This window comes from Pseudophryne corroboree (assembly GCF_028390025.1).
Source record: "Pseudophryne corroboree isolate aPseCor3 chromosome 3 unlocalized genomic scaffold, aPseCor3.hap2 SUPER_3_unloc_89, whole genome shotgun sequence".
Lineage (NCBI taxonomy): Eukaryota > Metazoa > Chordata > Amphibia > Anura > Myobatrachidae > Pseudophryne > Pseudophryne corroboree.
In genome coordinates, this window is record NW_026967584.1 from 88,115 (window position 1) to 102,057 (window position 13,943).

The window sequence follows — 13,943 nt, forward strand, 5'->3', positions numbered from 1 at the left end:
ATGGTCCTTACGGAGTCCCAGCATCCTTTAGGACGTAAGAGAAAATAAGATTTTAAACCTACCGGTAAATCTTTTTCTCCTAGTCCGTAGAGGATGCTGGGCGCCCGTCCCAGTGCGGACTAAATCTGCAAGACTTGTATATAGTTGTTGCTTACATAAGGGTTATGTTACAGTTGGAATCGGTCTTTGACTGATACTGTTTTTCGTTCATACTGTTAACTGGTTACGTATATTCTAAGTTATATGGTATGATTGGTGTGGGCTGGTATGAATCTTACCCTTAGATTTACAAAATCCTTTCCTCGTATTGTCCATCTCTTCTGGGCACAGTTTCTCTAACTGATGTCTGGAGGAGGGGCATAGAGGGAGGAGCCAGTGCACACCCATACAAAAAGTTCTTTATAGTGCCCATATCTCCTGCGGAGCCCGTCTATACCCCATGGTCCTTACGGAGTCCCCAGCATCCTCTACGGACTAGAAGAAAAAGATTTACCGGTAGGTTTAAAATCTTATTTTTTCTCTGATTTTTATTCACCATATATCTCTTGAATCCCCTGGTTGTGCTGATACACTGCACAGGGGGTTCTTGTCGGGTATTGTGCTGCTGATATTGTACTGTGTTGCCTTGCATTGAGCTTTCAGATATGTCAGCTACAGAGGGCAATGGTGCTGCGGCTGATCCCACAGTGCGTGGTGGTGACACTGCAGACACGTTAGAGGAAAACGTAGCAGCAGAGGGTTCAGGTTCTGGGGGTTCCTTACCCCCCAGTGGGACCGTAGCAACGGGGGTTCAAAATGACCCACCTTGGGCTACTTTTTCCACGTTAAGTACACTGGTAACTAAATTTACGCCACCTATGGGACCTCATGTGCTGGTACAACCGCTTATGGTCCCTGCGGTTAATCCGCCGTGGGCAGATCACCTATCCACTCAGTTATAGCAATTGAACCAATCACTGACTAAACAGAAATCTAATCCTCGCCCGCCTTAGACCAAGGTGTCCCCTAAGCGGGCCATTACTTCCTCACAATCCACCCACGTCCCAGACACCTCGTCTGATGAGGATGGCGTCTATACTGACCCCACAAACACTGATCCAGATAATTCTGATGGGGAATCTGTTGCACAGGTGGATGTTCCTGACTTGTTGGAGGCTATCAGGCTCATTCTTCGAATTACTGATGACCCAGAGCCTGACGCTGCCCCTAAGAAACCGGACAGATTTAAACGGCAGAAAGTCGTTAAACAAGTTTTACCTCATTCTGCCCATTTAGTTGACATACGTCAGGAATCCTGGGGAAATCCAAGAAATAAACTCACGCCTCACAAGAAGATGCTGTCTCGCTATCTCCTCGCTGCGTAGCTAAGTAAGAATTGGGAAACACCCCCACCAGTCGATTCGCAGGTGGTGCGGCTGGTGGTATCCTCGGCTCTGCCTGTAACTACCGTAACGTCTCTGAAAGAACCGACTGATAAGCGTGTGGAGGGTTGTTTAAAGGCGATATACACCCTAGCAGGAGCTGTGTATCGGCCCACTCTTGCAGCGACATGGGCTGGAGAGGCTATTGAAGCGTGGGCTCAGTAGGTGGAAGCGGAGCTGCCTTCCAACTTTTCTGATAGTGCTAGACAATATCTATCGTATATTGTCACAGCTTCTCATTACATTACGGGGGCGGCTTCTGATGCCGGTATTCTGCTGGCCAAGGCTTCTACTGCGTCCATTTTGGCTCGCCGAATTCTTTGATTACGATCCTGGTCTGTGGATCTGGATTCTAAGAAAACCCTGGATGTGCTCCCTTTTTAAGGGAAACATTCTTTTTGCAGAAGACATCAACAAGATAGTGGCTGACTTAGCTTCTGCTAAAACAGCGTGTCTACCTAGTACTGCTAGGTAGACACCGAAGGCTAAGAGTACTTCCTTTCATCCTTCAGGGAAAGCAAAAAGTCAGGCGTACCTGAAACAGGTTCGCACTTCCAAACCCACTAAGCCCAAACCTTAATGGGCTTGGGCTGCCCGTCGGCCTGCTGCATTGCGGGGAGGGCCTCCCTCTGGGGGATCTCAGTGGGGGGCCGACTTCTAGGGTTTACCCAGGAATGGTTGAAGACCACTTCCGATGCCTTGACACAGGAAGTCGTCACTCGAGGTTACGCCGTATCCTTCAAAAGTTGTCCCCCTCGTCTATTTTGCCTGACATACATCCCTTCGGATCAGGTGAATGCAAAAACTCTTCTTTCGGTGGTACAGTCCCTCCTGGACAGGTGGCTCTGGTTCAGAGAGGCAAGAGGTACTATTCACTGCTGTTCCTAGTCCCGAAACCGAATGGGTCCTCTCGGCCCATTCTCTACATCAAGTCCTTGAACAAATATGTGAGATTCTCCAAGTTTCGTATGGAAGCTCTCCGCTCTATTATTCTGGTCTTGGAGCCCGAGGATTATATGGTCTACCTGGACATACAGGATGCTTACCTGCATATTCGTATCGCAATGTCGCATCAGCAGTACCTGAGGTTTTGCTGTTGGCAACCTCCATTACCAATTTCGGGCGTTACCTTTTGGTTTGACCACGGCCCCGCGAGTCTTCTCCAAGATCATGGCGGTAATGACGGCTGTACTCCGCCGTCAAGGGGTCAGGATCCTACCGTATCTGGACAACTTGTTGATCCTGGCGAATTCCCCAGAAATTCTCCTACGCCACATAGATATGACGCTCCAGTTTCTGCAAGCCCACGGGTGGCTCATCAACTGGAAGAAATCTTCCCTGGTCCCTGCTCAGAGCATGGTGCACCTGGGGGCGTTGATGGACACTCACAACCAGCGGTTGTTCTTGTCTCAGGAGAATGTCCTGAAGCTTCAGGACAGGATTCAATGCTTTCTATCTCATCCGCAAGGGTCGATACATTCGGCGATGCAAGTGCTAGGTGTCTGCGTTCGACATGGTGGAGTACGCTCAATTCCATTTCCGCACTCTGCAGAAATTGATACTTGCCAAGTGGGATGGCCTCCCTCACCGGATCAGGTCTCATATGATCTCCTTGTCTCCGGAGGTCTGTCTGTCACTAAGCTGGTGGCTACAGGACCAACGATTGAGCAGGGGTCGTCCCGAGCAGGGGTCGTCCCTTCTGGATCTCCAACTGGGTCATTCTGACGATGGATGTCAGTCTGAGAGGTTGGGGCGTGATTTTGGAGCATCAGTTCCTTCAGGGTCGGTGAACCAAGGAGGAGTCTCTCCTCCCGATAAACATTCTGGAACTGCAGGCGGTGTTCAATGCACTGAACTTGGCCCAGCAGTTGATACAGAACAGACCTGTTCAAGTACAGTCAGACAACGCCACCACGGTGGCGTACATAAATAGTCATGGTGGCACTCGAAGCCGCATGGCAATGAGGGAAGTATCAATGATTCTTCAGTGGGCGGAACGCCATCTGCCAGCTATATTGGCAGTGTTCATTCAGGGGGTCCTAAACTGAGAAGCAGACTTCCTCAGTCGTCAAGACGTACATGCCGGAGAGTGGAGCCTCCATCCAGTAGTATTTCAACTCCTCGTGGAAAAATAGGGCCTCCCAGATGTGGACCTGATGGCGCCTTGACACGATCACAATTTTCCGGTCTTCAGGACAAGGGATCCTCAAGCAGCGTTCGTGGACACATTGGCAGTTCCATGGAACTTTCAGCTGCCATACGTGTTCCCTCCGTGGTCACTCCTGCCCAGAGTAATAAGGAAGTTCAAGCAAGAAGGAGGAATCCTACTTCTGATCGCTCCAGCGTGGCCCAGACGGCATTGGTTCTCAGACCTTCTGGGTCTATTGATAGAGCGTCCCCTTCTACTTCCGCAGCGCCCAGATCTCCTCGTTCAGGGCACCTGTGTATATCATGATTTGGCCCAGTTAGCTTTGACTGAGTGGCTCTTGGAGCTTCCATTCTGAGGGCTAAAGGATTTTCTGAGGCGATCATTCAAACCATGTTGAAGGCCTGGAAACCGGTTTCTGCTCTGGTTTATCATAGGGTCTGGAGTTCTTACTTTGCTTGGTGCACCACTAACAATCATGATGCTTACCAATTTAGTACGGCCAAACTTTTGGCCTTTCTACAACAGGGCCTTGACTTGGGCCTTCGTCTGGCCTCCATCAAGGTTCATATTTCTGCCTTGTCGGTTTGGTTGCAGAGGAAAATTGCGACTCTACCTGATGTTCATACATTCACTCAGGGTGTGTTGCAGATTCAACCTCCTTACGTCCCGCCTGTGGCTTCTTGGGACTTGTCGGTGGTTCTGGAGGCATTACAAGGGTCTCCGTTTTTTGCTGGCTATTGCCTCTGCTAGACGGGTGTCGGATTTGGGTGCCTTGTCTTGTAGGTCTCCATATCTGATTTTTCACCGTGAGCGGGCGGTTCATAGAACACGTCCCGGGTACCTACCTAAGGTGGTTTCTTCTTTCCACCTTAATCATGAGATTGTGGTTCCGGCCTTTGCCTCTCCTAAATTGTCTTCCAAAGAGCGGTCTTTGAATTTGGTACGTATCTATGTGAAGAGAACTGCCTCCATTCGGAAGTCTGATTCTCTCTTTGTACTGTTTGGTTTTCACAAATGTGGCTGTCCTGCTCACAAGCAGACCTTGGCCAGATGGATTAGAATGGTGATTGCGCATGCTTATGTACAGGCTGGTCGTCCAGCTCCTGCGACTATCAATGCCCATTCTACTCTGTCTGTTGGACCTTCTTGGGCGGCCCGCCGTGGTGCGACCCTTGAACAATTGTGCAAGGTGGCTACTTGGTCCTCAGTGAACACGTTCATAAGGTTCTATGCCTTCGATACTTCCGCCTCCCAGGATGCTTCCTTTGGACGACGGGTTCTTGTGCCCGCTACAGTGCATCCCCTCCCATGAGGAACTGCTTTAGGACATCCCCGATGTTGTTCCCTGTGGAACCCAGTGTACCCCGCAGCCGAAAACAAGATTTATGGTAAGAACTTACAGTTGTTAAATCTTTCTGCGAGGTACACTGGGTTCCACAGGGCGCCCACCCTGACGCACTTGGCTTTTTTTGGTTGGTATGGCAGTAGCTGCTGACACCTTCTCCTGTCGTGAGAGTGTGGTGTATATGGCTACTAATGATTGTCGTCTCTTTTACCTGCTACTGCATTGGACTGGTTAACAAAAACTGAACTCCTGTGCACGGAGGCGGGGTTATAGAGGAGGCAGCGCTATGCATTCTGGGAACAGTTAAAGCTTTTAGCCTGCTGGTTGCTCGGATCAAGATCATACTTTACACCCCAATGTTATTCCCTGTGGAACCCAGTGTACCTCGCAGAAAGATTTAACAGTAAAATCTCGGGTTTTTGCTTTTTTTTTTTTAGGTAGAACGTGTGTCTGATATTAAAACAGAAAATATAGAGGGAGAAGAAGAGAAGTATCTAACTGTTATAAAGGCAGAAGATATAGAGGGAGAAGAGATGTATCTAACTGTTATAAAGGTAGAAGATACAGAGGAAGAAGAAGAGACGTATGTGACTGATATGAAGGCAGAAGATATAGGGGGAGAAGAAGAGACGTATATGAAGGGTGATAAGCAGTGTAAGGAGGAGGAGATCCCTACAGATATCAGCACAGGTGAGTAATAAACACTTATTACAGAAAAGAGTCATATATTCTCCTTGCTCAGTCACTACAGCAATCTCTTATCCTACACCCTCTGTCAGTACAGACTAATGAGGAATATGTATTTTCCCAGTGGGGGAGTCAGGAGCCATCAGCCCCTATTATTCTCCTGCTCTCCCCCTCACACCATGTCACTGTGTGTTACCAGCCCAGAGATCTGACCAGTCTCCTCCCCACACTCTCTGGTGTATCTCATACATCAGGAGACATCAGTCCCTATTATACTCCTGCTCTCCCCCACACATCATGTCACTGTGTGTTACCAGCCCAGAGATCTGACCAGTCTCCTCCCCACACTCTCTGGTGTATCTCATACATCAGGAGACATCAGCCCCTATTATACTCCTGCTCTCCCACACACATCATGTCACTGTGTGTTACCAGCCCAGAGATCTGACCAGTCTCCTCCCCACACTCTCTGGTGTATCTCATACATCAGGTGCCATCAGCCCCTATTATACTACTGCTCTCCTCCTCACATCATGTCACTGTGTGTTACCAGCCCAGAGATCTAACCAGTCTCCTCCCCACACTCTCTGGTGTATCTCGTACATCAGGAACCATCAGCCCCTATTATACTCCTGCTCTCCCCCTCACATCATGTCACTGTGTGTTACCAGCCCAGAGATCTGACCAGTCTCCTCCCCACACTCTCTGGTGTATCTCATACATCAGGTGCCATCAGCCCCTATTATACTACTGCTCTCCTCCTCACATCATGTCACTGTGTGTTACCAGCCCAGAGATCTAACCAGTCTCCTCCCCACACTCTCTGGTGTATCTCGTACATCAGGAACCATCAGCCCCTATTATACTCCTGCTCTCCCCCTCACATCATGTCACTGTGTGTTACCAGCCCAGAGATCTGACCAGTCTCCTCCCCACACTCTCTGGTGTATCTCATACATCAGGACCCATCAGCCCCTATTATACTCCTCTTTATTTATTTTTTCTCTAACATCCACAAGGGATATTGGGGACTTATTGCAATGGGTTATAGATGGGGTCCAAAGGAGCCGGTGCACTTTAAATATCTTCCACTGGGTGTGCTGGCTCCTCCCCTCTATGCCCCCTCCTACATCCAGTTTATAACTATGTGCCCCAGGAGAGGATGCCACTCTGGAGCTCCAGAAGTTTTTCTTTAGTTTATTTTAAACGTTATTGTCAGTATGCTGTTTGGGCAACAGTATAACAGTATACCTGCACTGAGGGAGTTGGGGGCGGTTACCGGTCTCTTCAGGCGTCAGAGCCGCTTCCCCGCTGCATGACCACCGTCCTGAGAGGTTGTTGGTACTGCAGGGCATTGCGCTTTACCAAACGCAATCGCAGCACGCCGCACACCCCTAACAATGCCGGGAGGTGAGAAGAGTGGCGAGTACAAACCAGGGGACCCACAAGGGGGTCCCCCGGCTCTTGGTGTGGCGTGATTACAGGAGCGTCATACGGATGCTCTACGGAGGGATCCGCTATAGCCCCCCTGTGTATACTGGCCAGCGGTGGTGGAAACAGGCATTCATGTTACGTTTTACACCTGTTAGGAGACATTGCCAGTATAAATATCTGTAGAGCTCCGACGCCATTACAGGGGGCGGAGCTTCCTTAGAGCGGGACCAGTGGCGTTTTGGCTCTTTCCTCTGCTTACAGCTGCAGCAGCAAGTACACACAGCCCCTCCAGACACTCAGGATACACAGGAAACTGGTACAGGGGTGTAAATAAGGGGGAGAGACGCTATTATACACACTATAGTGTCCTGAAAAGGACAAGACTCTGGTGTTATACTGTGATACAGATAGCCTGCAGTCTCACTGAGTCTGACAGGCTTTTTGGGTGTGCTGTTCCTCTCTCTCTGTGTCTCCTCACATACCAGTCTGGGCAGGCTTGCTATTCAATATACGTGTGTGTGTGTGTGTGTGTGTGTGTGTGTGTCTACTGTAAACATGGTAAAACACTAATTATGCAGTGTATGTCACACCAGATTCTCTCCCTCTGCGGCTGGTTCCCTCTCGTGAACAATGCAGCCAGTCCTCCCAAGTTAGTGAGGAGATTCAGGAGCCATCCTGGCTCAGTGCCATAAAAATCATGATGGCGGACATGTCATCCCAGCTCACTGCTAATAATCAAAAGACACAATAACTGCAGCAGGCTGTAGCAGACCTAGCTGCAAGGGCAGATGATAAACAGCCCCCCCCCCCCTAGTTCAGGGCAACATAATTGTGGGCTGCCTGATTTACTCTCAGAATCTGAGGACGAGGTACAGGAGGAGGGGGAGGAATGGGATCCTATTACAGAGGACTCACCTTCTGCACAAGGTATTGAGCCCCTTATACTTGCTATCAGGGATGTGATAAAAGTCCCTTTGGAAGACACTGCAGTGCCGCAGTCGTTTTTATTTGCACAGAAAAATAAATGAGTGTAACTTTCCCTGATTCTAAGGAACTAGATGACATGTTTAAGTTAACCTGGAAAAATCCTGACAAAAATTACCAGGTGACAAAACGGTTTATGTATACTTTCCCATTTACTCCAGAAGGCAGGAAACACTGGGAAGAGCCCCCGGCAGCAGACGTATCAGTCTCTCGCCTATCAAAGAAAGTGCTATTACCAGTCCCTGGCTCCTCTGCATTAAAGGACCCTGGGGATAGGAAAATAGAGACTACATTTAAAGTCTATTTACACAGCGGCTGGTGTATCACAAAGACCTGTGATAGCGGGTTGCCGGATGACACATGCCATTCATACAAGACGCTCGCAGGAACCACTGTTTAGCACCCGAAGCCCCTTAACGACCGGGACCCCCGTGAGAGCCTCCATGAGTGGCGACGGGTTAAACAACAGGACTGCAGCAGTGATGGGTCATGGACAGATGATAGCAACCGGAACCGGGGAACCAGGAGCAGCCTGGGAGCACAGAGCTGGAGCACCTTTCACAGGAAAGTAACTTGGAGCACTGGCACTCTCTCCCTGAGCCAGCCCCCCTTTATAAGAGAAGACTACACTGGATTGGCTGGATACAGAGTGTGGATTTCATTGGCAAATCTCAGGTCTCCAACATGGCTACCCCCAGCACTGGGGATATTCTCAGCTGCAGCACTTTAGCTAACCCAGCTCCGGCCTTGCCTTCCTGAGACAGTCACTGCCAGAGGGCTCTGCTGCAGCAACTACCCGCCGCAACACCTGGCCCCCGACCTCCGGAAGCCGCACACGCGCCCAAGGACCCACTGAAAGCAGCTCCCCGCCGCTGGAACTAAAGTAGGCCTAACTAAAGGTTTTCAAGTTCACAATGGAATCCTTGTGAGCAATGATTGCGGGTCTGGAAAAACAAGAGTTCATGGTTTTGTTTGATATAAAGGATGCTTATCTCCATATCTCGATTTGGCTGCATCACCAGGCTTACCTACGGTTTGCCCTGCTTGAATGATCACTACCCGTTCCAGGCGCTACCCTTCGGCCTGGCCACAGCTCCAACGGTCTTCACAAAGGTGACGGCGGAGATGATGTTCCAGCTCCGAGTCCAGGGGATCAATATTGTCCCTTACCTAGACGAGCTCTTGATAAAGGTGAGATCCAGGGAGCTTCTATTGCTCAATATAGGCCGCACTATTCAGCTTCTGTCACATCATGGGTGGATCCTCAATTTACAGAAGTCCCTACTTCTGAGAAACATTCCCAGGAACAGGAGCCTACTCAGTGGCTCCTGTTCCTGGGAATGTTTCTGGATACAGTGGCTCAGAAAGTGTTCCTTCCAGAGGACAAGGCAAGGACGCTCCAGGATGTGGCCCGAGCGGTTCTACAACCGAATCAGATCTCCATCCATCTTTGCATAAGATTGTTGGGAAAGATGTTAGCCTCATACAAGGGTATCCAGTACGGAAGGTTCCATGCCAGAACATTTCAATTGGATCTCCTGAGCTAGTGGTCCGGTTCACATCTTCAGATGCACCAGATCATACACTACCGTTCAAAAGTTTGGGGTCACTTAGACATTTATTTTTTAAGGAAAAGCACTGTTTTTTTCAATGAAGATAACATTAAATGAATCAGAAATACACTCTATACATTGTTGATGTGGTAAATGACTGTACTAGCTGCAAACGTATGTTTTTTTTTTTTTTTTAATATTAGATTTTTATTGAAATTTTGTACAAATTATAAGTACAGTTGAATTTGTAAATGAGAAATAAAACAGAAATAGGGGGAGAAGACAAGTACATAACATAACATAACTAATTAAGACAAGGGAAAGGAAGGTTAGGTATCAAGGACATCTGTGAATAGAAATAAAATTGGAATGTAAACATAATGAAAGTGGAGAGATCTGAAACCCGTAATGAATTGAGTTAAGTTAGGGGCCATCTTGGTTTGGGGAGTTAAGCTCAGAAGGGTCAGGTGGGGCAATCATGGTACCGGATAATCTACTTTGGCCCAATTTTTCTCTATATAGGAACCACTTATCCCATTTCCTACTCATCTTGGGAGTCCCGGGGGGAAATCCGCCCTCCGACGTTTCAAACACATAGTGTTGATGAACTTTTTGTTCTATCATTAATAGCGTGGGAACGACCGCCGACTTCCATTTGGAGGCAATGGCGGCCTTAGTTGCTATGAGTATGTGACCTAAAAGATATCTGTCGCTGTTAGACATCTCACCACGGTAGTAATGAAATAGTGCTAATAGGGGGTCAGGTGCGAGGGATACTCCCAGGACAAGCGACATGAAAAGAAACACATCTCTCCACAGTGACCGGATTGTTGGGCATAGCCAGAAAATGTGTAGAATATCCCCCACCATTCCACAGTTCCTCCAGCAACTGGCAGAGACCTCAGGCCAAATCTTGTGTAAGCGTTCCGGCGTAAAGTACACCCTATGAACCAATTTGTAATACATTTCACAGTGATTTGTACATTTAGAAATTTTAAAGCAGGATTGAAAAATAGTTTTCCAAATATCCTCGGTAAAGACCGCAGGGAGGTCTTTTTCCCATTTGGTCTGTGAGGGGAAAACCCCACGCCGGGCCTCAGTCACGAGATATTGGTACCATCTAGAGATGCCGCCTTTATTTCTGACAGGCAACAGGAGTGACATCAGCAATTTAGAGGGGCCAGTATGGGGGACTCGGTTAGGAGAAAAACTTTGAAGCCAATGCCTCAATTGCAGATATCTGTGAAAATCTTGTTTAGGTACCTGGAATTGTTCCTGAAGTAGGGAAAACGGGACCAACACACCGTCCCGAAGGACATCCTTCAAGGTGAATAGGCCTCTGTCACGCCAATGGTGTAGGTGAAGGTCTGGGATCATTGTGGCTATGGTGAGGAGAGACAATTGGGGGGAGGGAAGGGCTCCGGTGGGGAGGGATTTAGTTACGATTTTCCATGCTAACAGCGTTGCCTGAACCGCCGAGTTATCCACCCCTTCTGGTGGTATAGAAGCTGTAGGCAGCCAAAGCAAGTCAGATAGTGCGAGGGGGGAGATAGCACTCCGTTCCAGTGACACCCATGGTTTTGGGGCGTCTTGGGTGAACCAGTCTGGCCTGAGCGAGTAAACAAGCATTATGGTATCTCTCTAGATCTGGGTAGGCCACTCCCCCGTCACACTTCCGCGCAACTAGGGTGGATTTTGCTATCCTCGGTTTTGAGCCCCCCCACACATAGTTTGATAGTAAACTGTTAAATCTATTGCAAATATCTATAGGGAAGGTCCTAGGAATGGTACGGAAAAGGTACATCAGTTTGGGTAAGAGCACCATCTCCGCAGCCGCTACTCGTCCGACCCATGAAACCTCCTGCATCATCCAGTCTTTAATAAATAGCTCAAATGTTCTAAAAAGGGGGTCATAGTTACATCCCATTAAATCTCGCCCTCTGGAGATTTGCACACCCAAATATTTAAGTGACCTGAGTTGCCATGCGTATTTATAGGCCATCTTTAGACGCCTAAGAACGTCATCCGACATGTTCAGAGGAAGGGCCTCAGTCTTAGTGGTATTTAGCTTATAATAGGAGATCGCTGTATAGGAGTCTAAGAGAGAGTGTAAATGCGGTAATGACGATTCGGGGTCACTAAGGCATACTAAGATATCGTCAGCAAAAAGACATATTTTATGGTGCGTCCCTTCCACCACAGGGCCAACAATGGAGTCTAGTGTCCTGATCCGCTCCGCCAAGGGCTCAATAGCCAGCACAAAAATGAGGGGTGAAAGGGGGCAACCCTGACGGGTCCCATTCGTGATATTGAATGTATATGACTTGCAACCATTGGTGAACACCGAAGCCGATGGGGAGGAGTACAGGGCCAAGATGGAGTCGAGTATCCTACCTGCAAATCCAAAACAGTCCAGGGTAGCCCGTAGATAGTCCCAGTGCAGCCTATCAAAAGCCTTTTCTGCATCTAAAGAGAGAAGCAAGAGAGGCTCGTCCCGGGCTTGGCAGCGTTCAATCAAATTGATAACCCTCCGTGTGTTATCGGATGCTTGCCGTCCAAGAACAAAACCTACCTGGTCAGGATTAATTAGATTGGGTAGGAGTGGGGATATTCTATTTGCAACTAGCTTAGCGAACAATTTAAGGTCCGTGTTTAAGAGTGCTATCGGGCGGTAGTTCTGGACCACAGCAGGAGATTTACCCGCCTTAGGGATAGTAACTATACGGGCCTCCAGCATCTCTTTCGGGAAGCATGTGGAGTCTGAGGCTTCGTTGAAAACTGACACTAAAAGCAGGGGGCAAGAGTAGATTTAAAGGTTTTATAGAAGTTGGCAGGGTATCCGTCTGGGCCCGGGGCCTTGTTTACTGGGCAGGATTCAATAGCTGCCACAACTTCCTCATGTGCCCAGGGCAAACTAAGGGATTCAAGGGTCTGAGGGTCAATAGTGGGGAGGGACAACCCCTCCAAGAAACCAGCAATATCTACCAAGGAAGGCTGAGGGGTATCGGGATCATCTCTAAGGTTGTACAGCTGTGAATAGTATTCGGCAAACACATTGGCTATCTCTCCCGGGTCGGTTACTTTAAGTCCCGATGCAGTATGTACAGCATGTATGCGTTCTTTAGCTCTACGTCCCCTTAGTTTACGCGCCAGCAAGCGTCCCGCTCTGTTACCAAGCCTATAATATTGTTGATTGAGTCGCTGCAGATTGCGATGAACCTCCGCTAGGGCAAATACGTTCACTTTGTCGCGGGCAGCAAGGAGTTCCTTAAAGAGGGCTTTATTATTGGGGTCATTTTTATGTGCAGTTTCCAGGCGAGCAGCCTCCCGTTCGGCCGAGGCCTGTCTACTTTTATACTCACGTTTAAGTCTAGCTGCTATTTGGATTGCAGAGCCTCTAACCACTGCTTTCAGAGAACACCAATGGTTGAAAACGTTTGTGTCCTTGGGGCAGTTAGTAGCTAAATATAGGTCTAAAGATTGCTGAATGGCCTGGCGGGCCTCAGGGCGGGATAGAAGGTGCGTGCCCAATCTCCAGGGGCCATGGGGGACCACTCTCTTGTCGGCTTCCCAGTCCACAACGAGTGGTGAGTGGTCTGACCAAGACATGGGTAATATGTCCACCTTACTAATGGCAGCTAACGTCCACTTATCAACTAACGCCAAGTCTATTCTAGAGTACGAACTATGGACGTGGGAAAAGAAGGTGTAATCACGTTCTGCCGGGTGTTTGGCTCTCCATGCGTCATACAGCGAATATTCAGCTAACAATTGACCGAATCTGCCTGAGGGATCCTGGGCCGGACTGCTACGTAAAATTCGGGTTGGGCGAGAGCGATCTATATTGGGGTCCAGCACCATGTTGAAATCTCCGAGGATCAACAGGGCTCCTTTCGTATGCTCTTGAAGAGTTTTACAAAAGGTTCTAAGGAATTTTATTTGTTTGGTATTGGGTGCGTAGCAAGAGACCAGAGTGGTCTCCACATTATCTAGTCGACCTACTAAAATTAAATATCTCCCGTCAGGGTCTTCATATTTAGAGGACAGGACAAACGGGCAGTGTTGTGCTATGAGAAGGGCAACGCCGGCTTTCTTGGTGGGTCCGTTTGCAGTGTAGCAAAGGGGGTAGCGTGAATTAGTGAAGAGGGGAGGATTTTGACTCTGAAAATGGGTTTCCTGAACAGCTATTACTTGTGCTCTTAGCTTATAAAAATAGTTCAAAGCTACTCTACGTTTTTGAGGAGAGTTAAGCCCTTTGGCATTAATGGAGACTATCTTCACCATTTTCAATTACAGGAGAAACTGATATCTCTGATGGCCAATAACTGTGTTGAGACCGGTATACCTGATAGGGAGGGGGAAACATATAG

At 48.5% G+C, this 13,943-nt stretch overlaps 1 protein-coding gene across 4 annotated transcripts in view; it reads left to right on the forward strand.

Annotated features, from left to right (window-relative positions):
* LOC134984856 (oocyte zinc finger protein XlCOF6-like) overlaps nt 1–13,943 on the forward strand; it is a 96,348-nt gene that overhangs the window by 45,629 nt on the left and 36,776 nt on the right. For all 4 annotated transcript variants that reach the window (XM_063950332.1, XM_063950333.1, XM_063950334.1 and 1 more), the window contains one exon: nt 5,353–5,605. In XM_063950332.1, the coding sequence (XP_063806402.1) occupies nt 5,353–5,605 (253 nt within the window). The remainder of the gene's footprint in view (nt 1–5,352; nt 5,606–13,943) is intronic.